This window comes from Equus asinus, chromosome 12 (assembly GCF_041296235.1).
Source record: "Equus asinus isolate D_3611 breed Donkey chromosome 12, EquAss-T2T_v2, whole genome shotgun sequence".
Lineage (NCBI taxonomy): Eukaryota > Metazoa > Chordata > Mammalia > Perissodactyla > Equidae > Equus > Equus asinus.
Window position 1 is genome coordinate 23,548,273 of NC_091801.1, and position 17,706 is coordinate 23,565,978.

The window sequence follows — 17,706 nt, forward strand, 5'->3', positions numbered from 1 at the left end:
TATAATCAGTCCTAAAAATAAAGGTATGGAATATGATTCTAAGCTCATAAGTAGAAAAAAAAGGACCTAGCAACTGAGGTATTAAGTAAAAAACAGCATGTAAACTCCCCAGTCCTTCCACCGAAAGCAGTCAGTTGAAGGCAGGATCATAGAAAGCTACCTATAATTCTCTCAGACACACTGGTTAAAACTTAGCTGTCTACAATGTTCATGGCAGCATTAGTCACAACAGCCAACCTCAACCCAACTGTCCACTGACAGACGAATGGATACACAAAGTGTGGTATACACACACAATGGAATATTATTCAGCCATAACAAGGAACGAAATTCTGGTACAAGCTACAACATGGATGAACCTTGAAAACATTATGCTAAGTGAAATAAGCCAGACATACCAAGACAGATTTTGTATGACTGCATCCAAAATAGGTAAATTCATAGACAGAAAGTAGAATGGTGGTTGCCAGGGCCTTGGGACGAGGGAGGGGCAAGTTATTGCTTAATAGGTACAGAGTTTATATTGGGGTCAGTGAAAAGGTTTTGGGTATAGACAGCGGTATGGGTACACAGCATTATGAATGTAATTAATGCCAATGACTTGTACACTAACAAATGGTTAAAGTGGTAAAATTATGTTGTGTATCTTTTACCACAATAAAAAACAGTATCAGTCATCTAAAGGTGTGCTGTCATGTGACTGGGCCACGCCTGTGCAAAGACAGCCAGCACAGTTGAATGGCCTTAGTTATACGCATGAACACAGAGGGAAGCCAGCTCCGTACGCCGGCCCTTTCAGGACGCACTTGTTGCAGTGGTGCTTCAGGTGCTTCTTGTAGCTGTCCTCCTGGAACAGGGCATCTGGGTTGCAGCTGGCCAGCCAGTCAGCATCCTGCACCACCGGGTGTGCACTCTGGGCTTTCACCTTCTTCCCCTTCCTTCCCCTCGGCACGGGGGCTGATAAACCTAGAATCGTAATAATAATAATGACAGAAGCTTTTCACAATCCCAATTATAGTACCAGAGTTAGATATTTTGACATACGAGGCAGGGAAATACGGGGTCTCGGTTGTATCCCCAGGGTCCCCGGTGGCTCTCTGTGACCCTGCAGCACGAAGAGCATGAAGCAGACCTACCCGAATGATTGACCAAGGCACGTGTCTGGCCATCAGCGGTGGGCGTGATCAGGTCCCAGATGAAGCTTTTGATGTTCTCATCCCCCTTGTAATGGTTGAGACAATACACGAGGATGGTCCTGCAGATGGTCTCGACGTCCTGCTCAGTGAGTTGACGCTTGTAGCGTCCATGGGAAAGGATGTCCGTCCATCGTCCCCAGCTGCAAAGCAAATATTCAGCATGCAGATGGTGTCCTTCAGTTTAGATTTGGGGCTTTACTTTCACAGTCAGGCCACAGTGTTAGGAAATCTTGGGTCAAAACTAGCAATATTTTGAGGGGCTGGCCCCATGGCCGAGTGGTTAAGTTTGCACACTCTGCTGTGGTGGCCCAGGGTTTCTCCGGTTTGGATCTTGGGCGTGGACATGGCACCGCTCATCAGGCCATGCTGAGGCGGTGTCCCACACGCCACAACTAGAAGGACCCACAACTAAAAATATACAACTGGTATAGGTACTGGGCAGCTTTGGGGAGAAAAAGGAAAAATAAAAGCTTTAAAAAACAAAAAAAACTAGCAATATTTTACAACAGGTGATAGGAAGGCAATCTATGGTGCAAGAGTTAAAAACACCCGTTACAGAGTAGGCCATAAGGTCGCTGCTCCCCTAGCAGGGGTTGAACTGCCACTGAAGTAACACCCACAGGGCTGACACAGGCTTTCCCAGTCAGAGTCAGATAATGGCAGCAATTTTTAGGATATGAGAGCAAGGCGGCACCTGGACGTTTCATACTCTGCTTCTCTGTCATGGTTTGTATGTTTTGATAATGACCAACCATTTGAGATGAACAGTGACTCGAGGGGGTGTGACTATCCCCGAATCAAGGATGCAGTACTGAGGACAGCTGCCTTAATCCACCTCAAAGGGACGCCATGATAGTTAATCAAAGACTGTCAACAGGTTTGAGTTTCCTTTTATAACGGAGTGCTAAATCCCAATTACAACAGCACTGAGAGGAAAAACGTTCAGCCAACTGCCAGGTCCTCACGGAAAATGAGTGGGAGAACAAACTGTGGGCAGAACCAAACAGCACACTGCTGAGCCTGAACCGTCTATTTAGGGTTACAACCCAGGTAAACACAGTGTTGTGTTCTTCCATCTGGCTGTTGTGCAGCGAGAGCACGTAGCAGCTAGGCAGATGTTGCCCCAGGTTATGGCCGACTGGGCCACCAGGGCGGCACTCCGGTTAGGAACGGCCCCTCCACTGCCTGCTTCGAGGACTGAGAGCTGTGCTCAGGTGGGAGGCCTCGGCTGCAAGCAGCACAGCGCACGCCCCAGCAGGCCCTCTCATTGGCTCCGGCCTGGTCCTTTCTGGCTTCTATGAACTTCTCTCAGTTCCTCAAATCGCAAGGCTGGCCCTCGCCTCTAGGCCTTTGTACACACTGTTCTCCCTGCCAGGAACTCTCTTCTCTTCCCTACGCAACTCCCGACACTCCCTCTTACCCTGGCCAATTCATGATTTCCATCGAATCGCAGACCATACATGTCACCTTCTGTGATTCCTTCCTTTATTCCCTCTAGCCCCGGAAGTGGGGAGATAATACCCGAGCGGGGTCTTAAAGGAGAGGAGACATGCTTCTGTGCTCCATTTGCATAGTGCCTCCCTGCCATAGTATCGTCACAGCTTAGTGCCACCTTGACTTGCTACCCTGCCTGCCTTGAGGTGGGCACTGTGACAGCCCCGCTCACAGCTGCATCTGGTGTCTGAGAGCATCCCAACACAGTGCCAGCAAACAGTAGGTGTTCCATACGGAGTGATACCCATGGTAGGAGGGAAGGGCTTCGCTGAAAGACGGTGTGCCCTACGCATGCTTCTTCCCTTCTGGAGTTAGTATGTTGCGTTTCTAAAGTTACCCAAGTTGATCATTAGGTTGAAACATGGAAGCAGGTGCAAGTGGCAAAGGGCTTAGGTGGGGAGAGCCTCTCCGCCACGTGAGAACAGACAGAAAAGATGGCCCAGCTTCCAGAGATAATTAGTGGAGGTGACACAGCTGCTGAGACATGAGATGGGCTTCAGTTGAACTTCATTTACTCCATCAACACTCGGTGATTCAGCACTCACTGTGCGTCTGCTGGCACTGCACTCTGCCCTCAGGACACAAAGAAAGAGCCCCGGTCCCCAAGGAGCTGCTAACTGGGTCTCAAGCAGGAGAGGCTGACTACTCAAAGTCAAGACACCACGTGATAAGTGTGATGGAAAGTGCAGGCCAGACTCTCTGGCGCAGGGTGCCAAGGTGACGCCTGCCCTGGATGTCTAATGACAGGAGATGGTGCCCAGATCAAGTCTGAGTGTTGGGTGTGTGTGGGCGAAAAGGGGCTTGTGGGGGAGGGGGTTGCTCTAGGCGGTGGGTAGAGTTTGTGGAAAGACACAGATGAGATGGAGTACGATAGACTAAAGGGGAAGCCTGGACTGTCCATGGAAAGGACAAGACAGACAAGGGCCAGATAAGAGCCCTGTATGCCATGTTAACAGAATATTCATATTTATTCTGAAACTAACGATGATCCATTGGAAGAAATAATCAAAGACAGGATATCATCAGATCTACAGAAATATTATTTGGGTGGCAGTTTTTTTTTTTTTTTAAAGATTTTATTTTTTTCCTTTTTCTCCCCAAAGCCCCCCAGTACATAGTTGTATATTCTTCGTTGTGGGTCCTTCTAGTTGTGGCATGTGGGACGCTGCCTCAGCGTGGCTTGATGAGCAGTGCCATGTCCGTGCCCAGGATTCGAACCAACGAAACACTGGGCCGCCTGCAGCGGAGCGCGCGAACTTAACCACTCGGCCACGGGGCCAGCCCCTGGGTGGCAGTCTTTTATTTGAATGGAATTTGCCTACAGTCTCACAATATGCTAGAGAACTCTTATTTAGATTCAGATATTTACTGAGCATCTTGCCATTCAAAGCACCATGGGGAGCACCATGGAGAGGCAGACATGACTTAGATGTGGACCCTGCCTTTCATGGACTTGTAGTCCAGCAGAGGAAATACAACACATTCAGAACTGAAATGACGATCAATTCATGTTTCAGAAGAGTTGGAAGAGCTTTACAAGTCAGATGATTGCCTTTAACAAATTTTTATAACGGAAAAATATTAAAAGATTACTAGAGTTGTAAATTTTATGTGAAGGCAAAGTAGGAAAAGATTCTGTAATTTTGAGACTTTATTCTGAGTTATAATCAACAAGTGAATTTGGATCTGACATAATTCCTTAAGGGACAAACTTGTACCCCTTCAAATCCAAGAGGATCTGAACAACTTTGAGCACTTTAACCAAACAACCCTGGGCCGCATCAGAGATGCTGCAAAACCATTTGCTTGACTGTGCCATGGGGAGTCACAGAAACACACACACAGATATAGCGCTCCTACATCAAGTGCAAGTCTAACTATTTTTAAAATAAAGTTCCATCTTTCATATGAGTCAGACTTACCCATAGACAAGCAGATTCTTCTCAACTCGAAAGCACTCACTCCTCGCATAACCCTGGGACCTGTCCTGGGGCCGCCGAGGCTTTGTGCAAGGCTTCTCTTCAGAATCACTTTCCAAGTCTGAAAATTCCATCAGCTCATCCTCTTTCACTGCACTGTACAGCCTGGTTTGCTTCCTCACTCTTGGAGTGTCAATAACCAGGTTGTTCTAAAAAAGACAGCAGATACATTTGGAACTTCTGAAAAGGGGACCTTTGGGTTAGATCAGAGAGGGTCTGAATGGGACCTCTCACTCACCCTCCCATTTAAGGCATCAATATCCAATTCGGCCTTCTTAGCCCACTTTTGCCAGAAATTTGGATCATCCAAGGAAATGTCTGTCCTATTTCCAGATGCAACAAAACTGGCCTAAAGGGGAAAAAACATGCATTACTTTGAGATGCTTTCCTCAGAGGCAAAAGGCAAAGCAACTTTCATTTATTCATTCACTCTAACATGTACGCATTCTTCCACTGTGAGCCAGACGCTGCAGCTGACAGACTGGGATGAAAGACTGTCCCTCAGGTAGTTCACCATCCAGGGGCTGAGATGGATCGGGAAACTAAAGATGACAGTGCAGCGTAATAAATGGTAGGCCAGAAAGGTCTGATCAGACGCAACTGATATACAGAAGAGGGCTCTAATCACCGTCAGGCAGGGTGCAGGTTGGGGTGGGGGTAGGGGTGGAGGGAGGGCATTGCTGGGAAGAGAGAACAGGCTTTCCAGAATATAATGCTTGGACCAGAATGTTAAAAGCTCATGGAACAGGAAAGCACATGGAAATGTTCACAGCGCAGCATGTGCAAAGGCAGAGAGGAGAAGAAAGGCAATCATGTCACATGGCCAGGGACAAGGGCAGTCGGGGGAGTAGTCAAAGATCAAGCTGGCGAGGCAGGCAGAAGCCAGGTAAAGCAGGGCCCTGCATGTCCTGTTAACAGAGTCCAAACTCTAAAATGAGTCAACTCTTTGAAAATGGGAATAATGTCAAGATAGATATGACCATATCCAAAGTCACCTGTTAGATCACACTGATGTCTTGGAGCATGGAGGGTAGAACAGAGTAGAACAGGCTACTGTAGTAGTTTAGGGAGGAAATAAGGAAGACTGAGAATAGGTATAGCAGAAACGGAAAACAGGAGATAGTCAAGAAAGATATACTTTAAAAGGTATTTTAAAGGAGTTAGAATCCGGGTGGATGTGAAGTAGGACAGAGGAGGAGGAAGCTAGGAAAAACCTCAGCATCCAACTTTGGCATCCAACTAGTGTTAACGAACAGGGGTGTGTGTGTGCACACAGAGGGTGGAGGGACAAGGGTGACGAATTTGGTTTTGCACATACTGAATCTGAAGTGCCAACAGAGGAAAAAACCCGAAAAGAGGCTGAAAGAGCTGAGGGAGAAGGTGTTGGGCCACAGCGTCCAGAGGAGGAGAGCTTTCAGGACTGAAGTAGCTGGGACAATTGGATGCCCACATGCAAAGGAGGGAGGTGGATCCCTACCTCACACCACACACAAGAATTCACTCAAAAAGGATCACAGGCCTAAAGGTAAGAGTGAAAACCATAAAACTCTTAGAAGAAAACACAGGAGCAAATCTTTGTAACCTTAGGTTAAACAATTCACCAAAAGCACAAACAATAAAAGAAAAAATGGGTAAACTGGACTTCATTAAAATTAAACACTGTTAAGAAAAGACTAGGAGAAAATATTTGTGAATTATATTATCTGATGAGGAATTTTTATCCAGAATATATAAAGAATTCTTAAAATTCAATAATAAAAAGACAACTCAAAAGACGAATAAAGGATTTGAACATTTTTCCAAAAACGATATAGCACTTCATACTGACAGGCTATAATCAAAAAGACAGCCAATAAAAAGTGTTGGTGAGGATGTGGAGAAACTGGAACCCAAAAACACTGCTGGTGGGAAGGGAAAATAGTACAGTCACTTTAGAACAGTATGGCAGTTCCTTAAAGGGTTTAACATGCAGTTAATAGCAATTCCCTTCCTGGTATATATGCAAGAGAAATAAAAACATATTTTCACACAAAAACTTGCACACAAATACTCATAACATTATTCATAATAACCAAAAGTGGAAAGAACTCAAGTCTCATTAACAACTAGTGAATGGATAAACAACTCCAATGTCCATTATCAACTGGTAAATGAGACATAGCCATATAACGGAAGATTGTTCAGCAATAAAAAGGAAGGAATTACTGATACATGCTACAACATGGATGAACCTCAAAAACATTATGCTAAGTGAATGAAGCCAGAAACAAAAGACTACGTGTTGTATGATTCCAATTATATGAAATGTCCAGAGTAGGCAAATCTATAGAGACAGAAAACAGATTAGTGGTTGCCAAGGCCTTGCAGGAGGAGGGGAGAGGGGTGAAGAGGAAAAGCGAGGGAGGGGAGGGAGGAGAAGGGGAGGAGAGGGAGAGAAAGACTGACTATTAATGGGAAAGCGGATCTTTTGGGGATGATGGAAATGTTCTAAACTTAGATGTGATGATAGCTGCACAAGTGTATAAATATGGTAAAGGCAGTGAATTGTACACTTAAAATAGGTGAATTTTATGGTAAGTAAATTACATTTCAATAAAGCTGTTAAAAATAAAAGTGTAGAGTGGGCCTGGGTGTGAATGGGTGGAGAAACATTTAGGTGAAACCTCAGATGGGGCTCTCAGTAGAGTGGCCTGGTGCTCAGTGGCCATCTTTGCCAGAGCTGGTCTGATAGAGAGGTCAGGGAGGGGTACAAGCTGGAAGTTGAAAATTAAGTAGAAAGGGAGGCAGTGGAGAAGACAGCTGGTGTAAATAACACTTGTGTGGATTTTAGCTATCAAAGGAGAGTTATGGAGTTGTAACTAGAGGGGAAAACAGATGAAAGACTTTTTAAGGATAGGAGTGACTTGACTGTTCTTAGAGGCTCTGCCAGAATCAGGATCTCAGGAAAAAAGGAAGATGATGAGGGCGTAGGAGCACAAGAAATGGAGAGGATGGGGTCGAGAACACAGGTAAAGGATTAGCTGGGGAGCTGGGCAGCAGGGATGAGGACAAGGTGAGGGCGCTGACTGGTGCCATACACACAGAAGAGAACCCAAAGCACAAAGAAAGAATGTCTTGTGCATTAGGGGCTCCATAGGGAGGTAATAATTAATTTCTTAATTTGCAATATAAAGTAAACATTATGCATGCATCTTATGAGCACTTTACAAGATGAACAACACACTATTACACTTCTGTAGGAAACTCTATTACATGTCCACAGATAACCTGCCTCTTCAGATCAATTCCCACCTTAGCAAATGTGGAACCTTTTCCTTCAGACTCAATGGTGATGGTATGAGTTCGCCGTAGGAGAATCTGATCAATATCTTCCTCGCAGAATTTAGACCCTTCATCCTCCTCATCCATGAGGGCACCATAGGCCCCTTTTCGTAGAAGATCCTCTATTTCTTTCTTGGAAAGCTGTTGTACCTGTTTTAGAGAAATATTCAAAATAATTTAGAACTGAAATATTTGTAGACTACACAAATGTTTTATTTTTCTCAAGAGGGTAAACCTGAGTTATAACAAAGGGAAATGTGACAAAATATGCTTAAAATACTGATGTCAAAAAATAATCAGGGGCCAGTCCCGCAGCCAAGTGGTTAAGTTCACGCGCTGTGCTTCGGTGGCCCAGGGTTTCGCTGGTTTGGATCCTGGGTGCAGACATGGCACCACTAATCAGGCCATGCTGAGGTGGCATTCCACATGCCACAACTAGAAGGACCCACAACTGAAATATACAACTATGTACTGGGGGGATTTGGGGAGAAAAAGCAGGAGGAAAAAAAAAAAAGAAGTTTGGCAACAGTTGTTAGCTCAGGTGACAATCTTTAAAAAAAAATAATAATCAGATGCTGGATAATTTCTCACTATCAGCTAAATGAAGTCAGGAGGCAGAATGAATGAAAGATCTGGGCAAGTGTGGCTTACCCCATTGGTGGCATTCTCTCTCCCGCTCATGGACTGCAGCACAGCTTTGTCCAGACCGAGCTTTAAACTAGCCTTGTCGAACATTTCTCTCTCATAAGAATTTCTTGTAATCAGCCTGTAGATTTTCACAGATTTGCTCTGTCCTATTCTATGACATCTAGCCTGAGCCTGGAAGAAAAAGAAAATTAATGGCTACCAAAGAAAGAAAAGACTCAACTGTCAGTGTAGGAGCATCTGTTCCAATAACTAGAGGTGCAGTTTAGAAGAGGGTTAACATACTAAGAAATTACTTTTACATTACTAATGAATTGATTACTGGTTGGTTCATTTGCCCCGATCATAGGACACTGCCTGAGTGACTACATGACTTTAATGTATTGGTTTGACCAGCAATTCTCTGTCATAGCAGAATGACTTAAAAAAAAAAGAAAAGAAAAGAAAGAAGGCACCAGGAAGATTTTCTTGTTTACCTGGAGATCATTTTGGGGATTCCAGTCAGAATCAAAGATGATGCAGGTATCAGCAGCAGTAAGATTAATGCCTAACCCTCCTGCCCGTGTACACAGGAGGAAAACAAACCGATCCGAATCAGGTTTGGAGAATCTGTCAATAGCTGCCTGACGGAGGTTGCCTCTTACTCGGCCGTCGATCCTTTCATACGGGTACCTAGAAAATGTCAGTATTAACAAGGAGGCCTAACAAATGGCTACAGTATACTTGCTCCTTTTTTTATTTTTAAGAAAGTACTACAATATGGGACATATATTAACAGAATGATATTATTTATCAGAAATAATTTCAAAGCAAATAGGTTTTGTTGTAGCTTTTTATACAATTGGTTAAACACCCAAAGATTAAATTTTATTTTATTTCCTTTCCAGTGAAATATCTAAACTCTAAAAATAGCTGACACCTCTTAACAGTAAAATAACAATTTCAATTTTAGGTAAGAACTATTCCCACCTAGTGAAAAGAAAGAAACTGGAAACAAAATTGCCCACAAAAGTATGCAGCATCCTACTGTAGTCATCACATAGAATAACTGTCATGTACATCTACAGCTTTTAAAAAGAGATGTGACACATTTTGCCCACTTCATCCCCTTTATCATAAATGTCACTTCAAGGTAAAGCTCTTGGAGCCCAGTAAAAGGTCATGTTTTAATTTCCTTTTTATTCTTACGGTACAGTGGCCCTCACCGTCTTTGAATGAGGTAGTCTTCCAGTATGTCCAAGCAGCGCACCATCTGGGAAAAGATAAGCACCCTGTGGCCACCAGCCTTCAGTTTTGGCAGCAGCTTGTCAATCAGCACTAGCTTGCCAGCAGCCTGGATCATCGCCTGGAGCTGAAAATCTGGAGAGTCTGCATTGTGTGTTTCTTTAAACTCTTCCAAAATTTTCTCTTCAGCACCTGCAGAGATTGGACAGCATAACGTGAATACTGTAAAAGGGTTTTGTTACTTAAAACAATGAACTTACTTTCAAAACCCACTGCAAACTGTAGGAACCAGAACACCATACTCACGTTTATGAACATGAATCTATCCACTTACTCAAAGTTAGGTCTACACAAAATTATGACGATACAAAAGGGATCAAAGTTTTAAGCACAACACATTTAGGCATTTTGCGGGGGGGGGGGGGAACCACATTTTCCAGCAAACAAATGTTTGCTGTCTGTAGAAACTGAATTTCAACAACAGACTGTCAAGCCAGAAGTGGCAGAAACAAGCCAAGGGCCAGATACCTACAGAAAATTTGGAACCTAAATTGCTAAAGAAATGAAGAACTGTTTACTAGCTGAATATAAACAAAAACAACAAAATCTGTTCAGAAACTAAGAAACAAGGGAGTGGAGCTCTCACCATTCCAAGGCAAGGGCAGAAGTCTGTGTGTATAATCGCATATTAATGCAGCCAAAACGACTGCAAGGAAAGCCAATTCTGTCTTCAGGATAATTTTTAGATATTTTTGTGGGGAACTTGAGCACACATCTTCTATTGCACTCTCTAAATCTCCCTCCATATTCATTCCCATCTGAGAATTTCCTAAGGTACTAAAATTCTATCTTAAATTATCCAAAGGTTTAAAAACAAAACAATCTCTAAGTGTTTCATGTGAGACCTCTACGCCTAACCCTCTTTATCTCACAGCCCCACAGGAATTTCTGCTTGTTCAGAGACCTGGGTGCTGCAGAGAAGCCTCATCTTCCAAGGAACGAAGTCCTGACCGCTTCCTCCCCTGACCCCAAACACACGCCTACTCAGGAAGCAGCAGGCTAAGCTTCCTACGACTGCTTAGGTGGCTTAACTGGAATTACGCAGCATCAGTCTGGCCTCCTCCCATCGCTGGGGTTAATCAGGGCATGGCTGCTGTGCTCAGTGCCTCTCCCTGAGGACAGGGGATATGGTCACCTATCCTTTAGAAAATATGAACAAACAAATCCATCTAATGGGATAGGTTCCAGCCCTAAACTGGGCCAGAAACTTTGAACTACTCTTTCTGCCACTGGTTTTAAACGTGAACTAACTATATACAAGATGGGGATATATAAACCTCAAAAAGGTTTTTAAAGATCAGGTTAGTTAGGCCACCACAGCCATTCAGACAGTACTTCTGCAAGCAGCAGCAGATGTAACAAAAGTGCCATCCTACTTCCACTTTAAGGGCACTGTGGAAATTAACTTATGACATGGTCATACACGGAAATACAGCTTGTTAATTATTAATCAACAAAGAACCTTACTAAGAACAGATTAAAGTCACTCAGCGTCTTCCCCAAGCACTAAGGCCTTCTGCACAGCACACTGTTACTGCTCGGAAGGGGAGTGGCAGAAAACACCAGCTGGGCCAGAACTGCTAGGCTCTCACTTCCTTTTCCACGTGAATAAAAGGCTAATAAGATTCAGGACTTTTCTCTAAGTGGAAAAAAAAGCAAAGGTTTTACTAGGAAAAGGTAAAAAACAAAATGCTGTTTACGAGTATTAGCAGGAATATTCTTGAATAATATTTTCCAAAACATGAAATTTAGAAATCTAGGTTCTAGATTCGGGACAAGAATTCCACATATTACATGAGGTCTTTTTGAAAAGTTTGCTCCTGCTGTGCAATATACTATCGGCTCTTTCCAACTCAGAAATAGACAGATTTTACTTACAATATTTGGATATTTTTTATCCATATTAAGATTATAATCCATAATCAAAATAAAATATACTATTTTAGTTTAAAACAAGTTAATGGTCAATGAGGAGTTTTCAAAATGAAATAATCATTTTGATAAAATAAATATCAGACATGTTTGAATTATTTTAGCAAAATACTTGAAAATATAAATAATTCAGTCAAATGGGAGACATTTTTTTAACTTTATATTTATTCAGAGACAAGAAAAATAACTTTCCTGCTTTTTCAATGCTACCAATAATTTCTCATCTTATAAAGAACAGTCAAAAATAAAAGTAAATTCTTTCTTACGTGACAAAAGCTACCGCTGAATTAATCAGTTCAGCTCTTTGTTATGAATTCAGGTTCTTAAAGTGGCAGGCAGTTTATACTAGAAACACTTCCTTTAAAAATACCAGCAAACAGGGGCCGGCCCAGTAGCACAGTGGTTAAGTTCACACGCTCCGCTTCAGCAGCCTGGGGTTTGCTGGTTCAGATCCCGGCTGTGGACATGGCACTGCTTGGCAAGCCATGCTGTGGTAGGCGTCCCATGTATAAAGTAGAGGAAGATGGGCATGGATGTTAGCTCAGGGCCAGTCTTCCTCAGCAAAAAGAGGAGGATTGGCAGCAGATGTTAGCTCAGGGCTAATCTTCCTCAAAAAAACCCCCCAAAACCCAGCAAACATATTTCCTACATGATCCCTTTAGCACTGTATTTCTTACGGCAATACTGAAGGGATGGAAAGGTGTTGGGGAGAAAAGCAATGTCTAACGTCCCAAATTTTCAAGTTTACCAATGAATGATTTACCTTTATGTCAGATTTGTAAATATCAATCAGAAAATGAACTAGAAATAGGTTATGACAAACCATGATACGTTGTTGGCACTGCTCTTAGTTAAAGTACTGTTTGTACTACATTTAAAAAGGTAGGCGTGTGTGTGCATATGTATCAAAGACAATTTGAAATGTGTGTATTCACTTGAAATAAGAGTGGAAGTCTTTTCACTCCCACAGATGCTCATTGTGAGGGCAGTAACTGCAATGTTACCTAGCTATATTAGCCACAGACAAGAAATTATTTTCTTTTGAAGATTACCAGAAAAAAACAAGTTGTTATTTTCTCTCTGAAATTCATCCCATCGTGTCGGCTTCAGCCTCGCTTCCTTTCTGCCCACTATTCCCCACACTCCTGCTGCCCAACAACAACAGATGACTCTCGGGTCATGCCTAATCATGAGGCGACCTGGACCAAGTTTCAACATTATTTTTACTCTCACTAGGGAAACTAAAATTGGACATTCCATTCTAATAAAGCTTGGGGCAATAACAGTAATTCCACTTATGTTATGCAGTTACCTGCTTACCTTTTAGCAAGAAAAACAACTAGCAAACTGACCAAGTGCTTACAGTGCACCAAACACTGTTCTAAGCACTTCAGGAAAAATATTAACACACATTAAAAACATTTCTCAGGGGGGCTGGCCTCATGGCCAAGTGGTTAAAGTTGCACATACTCTGCTTCAGTGGCCTGGGTTTGGATCCCGGGCACAGACCTACTCCACTCATCAGGCCATGTTGTGGAGTTGGCCCACACACAAAATAGAGGAAGACTGGCACAGATGTTAGCTCAGGGCTAATCTTCCTCAGCAAAGAACTAATCTTTCTCAGCAAAAAATAAAAACAAAAAATAAAATTAAAAAAAAAAATCTCATTTATATAGTTTGTTCTACCATCACCTCTAATTTATTTTCATCTGCTTTGCTTACGTAACCACTCTCAATTTATACATATAGTTGCTTCTATTTTCCACAATTAGAAATGTTGTGCACTGTTGTATTGAACTTCCGTTTGATTGGGGCTGCTTTCCTCTGCCACACCCAAGGCAAATTTCAATTTAACCTCCAAAATTGAAAATGAACTTGTAACTGCTCAATAAACATGTGTACAGTCAGCATCATCTCAGTACACTTTCTGCTCTAGACTGTGGATGAGAATGGGCAGTACTGGCCCTGGAGCAAGCTCTGGGCAACACAACATCTACATAAGTTATCTGGGTGCTTGTAACGCCTAATGTGTGTGTGTGTCTATATGTGTGTATTTTTTTTTACTACAATTTCCCAATATAAAGGCATATAAGGATACCCGCTTAACAGACACTTCACAACTTGTCGTCAGGACAGAAAAGCCGAGCTCAAGGTGTGACCAATTAGAACACAGCCACAAATGCAAGCCTTTGTCCTCCCGGCAAACAATGAATTATATAGGATGACCCTGGAGAGCAGCCAGCCAGGGAAGAGACCCACTAGCTGTGTTTTGGGGGGACCTCCCGCCTGCAATGCTCAATGCACATAACTAGCATGTAACCAAACAAGGTACACTTGATGGGACCCAGAGCGGATGTCTAACGACCGTCACTGAAGTCATCCCTTTCCCACACATTCTGCTACAGCGTTCGAGCTCTTCTGTGAGTGTCTTTTCTTTCTCCTTGGAGGCTACTATTCTTCATTTTCTTTCTACCAGATAGTAAATGCAAAAGTGTGCATGTGTCACACGAGTACATGTACACACACCACACACAATGCGTGCCTTACTCATACCATCAATCACCCTGATCCTCAACTCCATCTCTCCAAGTCCGGAACAGGCTGGCTGACACTCACCATCAGAGCCTTACAGGCTCCTAAATGCACGGTGACTATCAGGTTGGCAGCAGTAAAGATATAATAATCACACACGATGCTCTGGAAGACAAAGCTAAAAGCACACAGTTTGGAACGGAAATTCACTGATGTCTCACCACAGCAATGACCTCAGGTGCTATGCTGAGACTGTCTTCCAGGCGTGGCCCACTTTGTCATTTAGTAACAGGAACTTCTGGATCTGAGGTGGCTGACAGGTAAGTTACGAAAGGGAAAAAGATGAGGAACTCTTTAAATTAGCTGCCCTTGAACCTCACAGATTGTGATGAAGACAAAACCAGGCTTTGTTCCTTCTCCCCTGGAAGGGAACCTAATTGCACTACTGGCCAATTACAATTGCACACCAGCATTCCAAGTTAGCCAGCCATCACCTTTCTTTACCCCATATTAACTCTGGCCTGGACGACAGCAATAGCCTCCTCGCTGGTCTTTCTGCTTGTCCTGTCTTTCCCTACTCCCATCTGTTTAGATGATGTTGCCAGATCAATCATCCTGAATCACAGTTCTAATCATTTCTCAGCTCAAACACTAACCAAAGGTTTTCCACTGCCTACAGACGAAAGCCAAAATCCCATATCCCACACTGAGGGCTTTCCAGAGCACGGACCAGCAGGTCCGAGGCTTGGTGTCCCACTGCCTCTCATGTGCTTTATACTTTGGGCACATCCCCCTCTGCTTTCCTGCCTCCTTCTCTTTGCTCATGATACTACATCAGCCTAAATGCCCTTTCTTTTTCTAACCTGACTGGCAAAATCTTTCTTGCCCCTGTAGGCCTGTCTCGAGGCCACGGCTTTCTAACGGCCTTCTTAATCCCAATCCCTGACAAGCTGAAGGTCTTGTATTCTCCAGAGTATCTTACACATCATAGGCGTGAAATATTTGTTCCTCTAATGATTCCTGTAAGTATTTAATAGAACTTTTTACTAGTATCAGTTACATAACACTATCAATTTAGTTAGGAAAATAGGAAGACCGTGAAGTAGTCATCAATAAAAGGGACAAACTATCATCAAAGCTTTAAGTTAATCTCTCATTCTTAGGGACTAGGTACTGCAGGCCTCTAGACTGAGAGAAATTTCCCCCTATCGAAGTCGTGAGACAGCTAACAGCTGCCTTCTCACACCACAGTTCCCCTCTGACTTCTCTGATTTAAACACACAGAGCAAGAAAACCTCAGTTAGGGGCTAGCTTCTCTTCAGCTGTTTGCACCTTCGATGATTTCTGGCCACGGAGCACTAACATTTCTTTTCACAGGGTGAGACATGGCTATTTGGAAGGAAGAGGACGGCGAGGTGAGGTCCGAATTCAGGAAGCGGCAGGGGCAGTGGTCTTTGGCCTTCAACCACCACAGAAGGCAAATCATAAAGCATAGGAAGCCGGTGAAACCCGACATTGACATGACAGGATACAGGAATGACTACAAACCATAAAATTCTCAGTCTCCTGGGAGAAAGGGATGTCTGGTGCTCTGACGGTCACTTAGACAAGCTCGGGAGTGCGCAGGCTTACCGTTAATAAGGTATGGATGATTGCAGCACTTCCGTAATTCCATCATAGTGTTTAAAAGGTTAGGGACGTTAGCTTGACCACCACCTTTGGAAAGAAATGTAAAATTCTTCTCAAGGATGGCTCGGTAATATTTCTTCTGAATGTTTGTTAGCTCAACTTCAATAATAGTTTCTTCTTTGGGGGCCAAGTTCTTTTCTACATCCTCCTTGAGACGTCTCAACATCATTGGCTTTAGAATAGCCTGGAGTTTTTGCACCTAAAAAAGGACCTTAAGTAAATACTGGTATCGTGATTTGCTTGCATGTCAAAACATATCCTAACATGAAAAATCAGGATTATCTTATTTATTTACTGTTCATTTTCATTTGTCAAAACCCAGTCAGGGTATGAAGGCACTACTCTTTCCACTTTCAAAACAGAAACGCATGAAGGTTGAATGATTCCATTTCGAATGGACTTATTTCATCTATCCAGGAATCCTGAACAGCCAGAAGGCTTGAAAAATACACAGCAGAAAAGAACCCAATTTATTCATCTAGCTTTCCCTTCTGTTTGTCTTAAGCCATGGGGACGATGAGGGAGAGGGAGGAGACAGTGCCCTGGGAGTGCTACGCTTCAGTTCTCGTCCTTTCTAGAAAGAGCTCACAGAATGAGTAGGACAGGAGTCATCGAGTCCCTGCACAAGCGAGCAAGCAGAGACGTCTCTGTGGTTCTCTTTTCTGCTGACTGGAAATAGGACACAGCGCACCAGATAGTTTTTATTTTAAGAAAAGCAAAACAAAACAAAGACTTCACTTTGAACTAAACTAAGAGGTTGCAGACAGTAAGTTGAGGGAAGAGGGACATAAAGACCAAGATTTCAGGCATATCTCCATACTTATTTCAAATACAGCATGACAACAAACAACATATAACTCTTACAATGCATAAAATAACCAATCCCTTTTCATACACAATACTTCATTTATTTCTCACAGAAATCATGTGGGGTAGTTATGACCCAAGTTTCTAAAGGAAAATATGTAGACTCAGAACAGTAAGCAATATGACCAGGTATACAGTTAAGAAATAAGACTAGAACCTCAACTCTGGGAGGCAAACAGCTCCACAAATGCCAGTGGCTTCTGACATTATCCCCAAAAGTATACAGAGCAAACCCACAAGCCTGAACAGCACGGCAGTCTCTGAAAATTACAGGAACAGGTACGCAGCCTCTCTACAAATCTCACAGCCCTTCACGAGGGCAGACAGACAACCAACCAAGAAAACCTCCACAGTGAAGACTCAGAATGTGCAAGGAAAGGAGACAGAAAGCTCACTTGTCTACTAGGTGGGAAACAACTGATATAATTCATACTTTTAAGTAGTTGAATATTAATGTTTTGCCATTTCATGGGTTAATCTTCAATTATATGACTAAAATACAAAGTAGACATAAGTACCTGTTCTTCTGTTTTCAGATCACCAAATTCTTGCATAAAGGTGGTTTCTGAAGGGAAACGACTCGGTTCCAGGAAATGAAGCAAGCTGAAGAGCTCTTCCACAGTGTTCTGGAGAGGGGTCCCCGTCAGCAGCACTTTATGCTCCTGCAGGAATACAAGGAAAGCAACTCAGCAAGTCCCAACAAAATCAGTTTCTTGAAACCAAAGCCTCTCTCTAGATAGATACCCATGTTCCTACTTTTACTCACT

At 43.1% G+C, this 17,706-nt stretch overlaps 1 protein-coding gene across 10 annotated transcripts in view; it reads right to left on the bottom strand.

Annotated features, from left to right (window-relative positions):
* CHD7 (chromodomain helicase DNA binding protein 7) overlaps window positions 1–17,706 on the bottom strand; it is a 182,577-nt gene that overhangs the window by 20,709 nt on the left and 144,162 nt on the right. For all 10 annotated transcript variants that reach the window (XM_070481215.1, XM_070481213.1, XM_070481214.1 and 7 more), the window contains 10 exons: window positions 17,458–17,601; window positions 16,016–16,271; window positions 9,841–10,051; window positions 9,112–9,307; window positions 8,642–8,809; window positions 7,961–8,140; window positions 4,908–5,018; window positions 4,613–4,818; window positions 1,137–1,336; window positions 807–966 (listed from right to left, as the gene is read on the bottom strand). In XM_070481215.1, coding sequence (XP_070337316.1) covers window positions 807–966; window positions 1,137–1,336; window positions 4,613–4,818; window positions 4,908–5,018; window positions 7,961–8,140; window positions 8,642–8,809; window positions 9,112–9,307; window positions 9,841–10,051; window positions 16,016–16,271; window positions 17,458–17,601 — 1,832 coding nt within the window. The remainder of the gene's footprint in view (window positions 1–806; window positions 967–1,136; window positions 1,337–4,612; window positions 4,819–4,907; window positions 5,019–7,960; window positions 8,141–8,641; window positions 8,810–9,111; window positions 9,308–9,840; window positions 10,052–16,015; window positions 16,272–17,457; window positions 17,602–17,706) is intronic.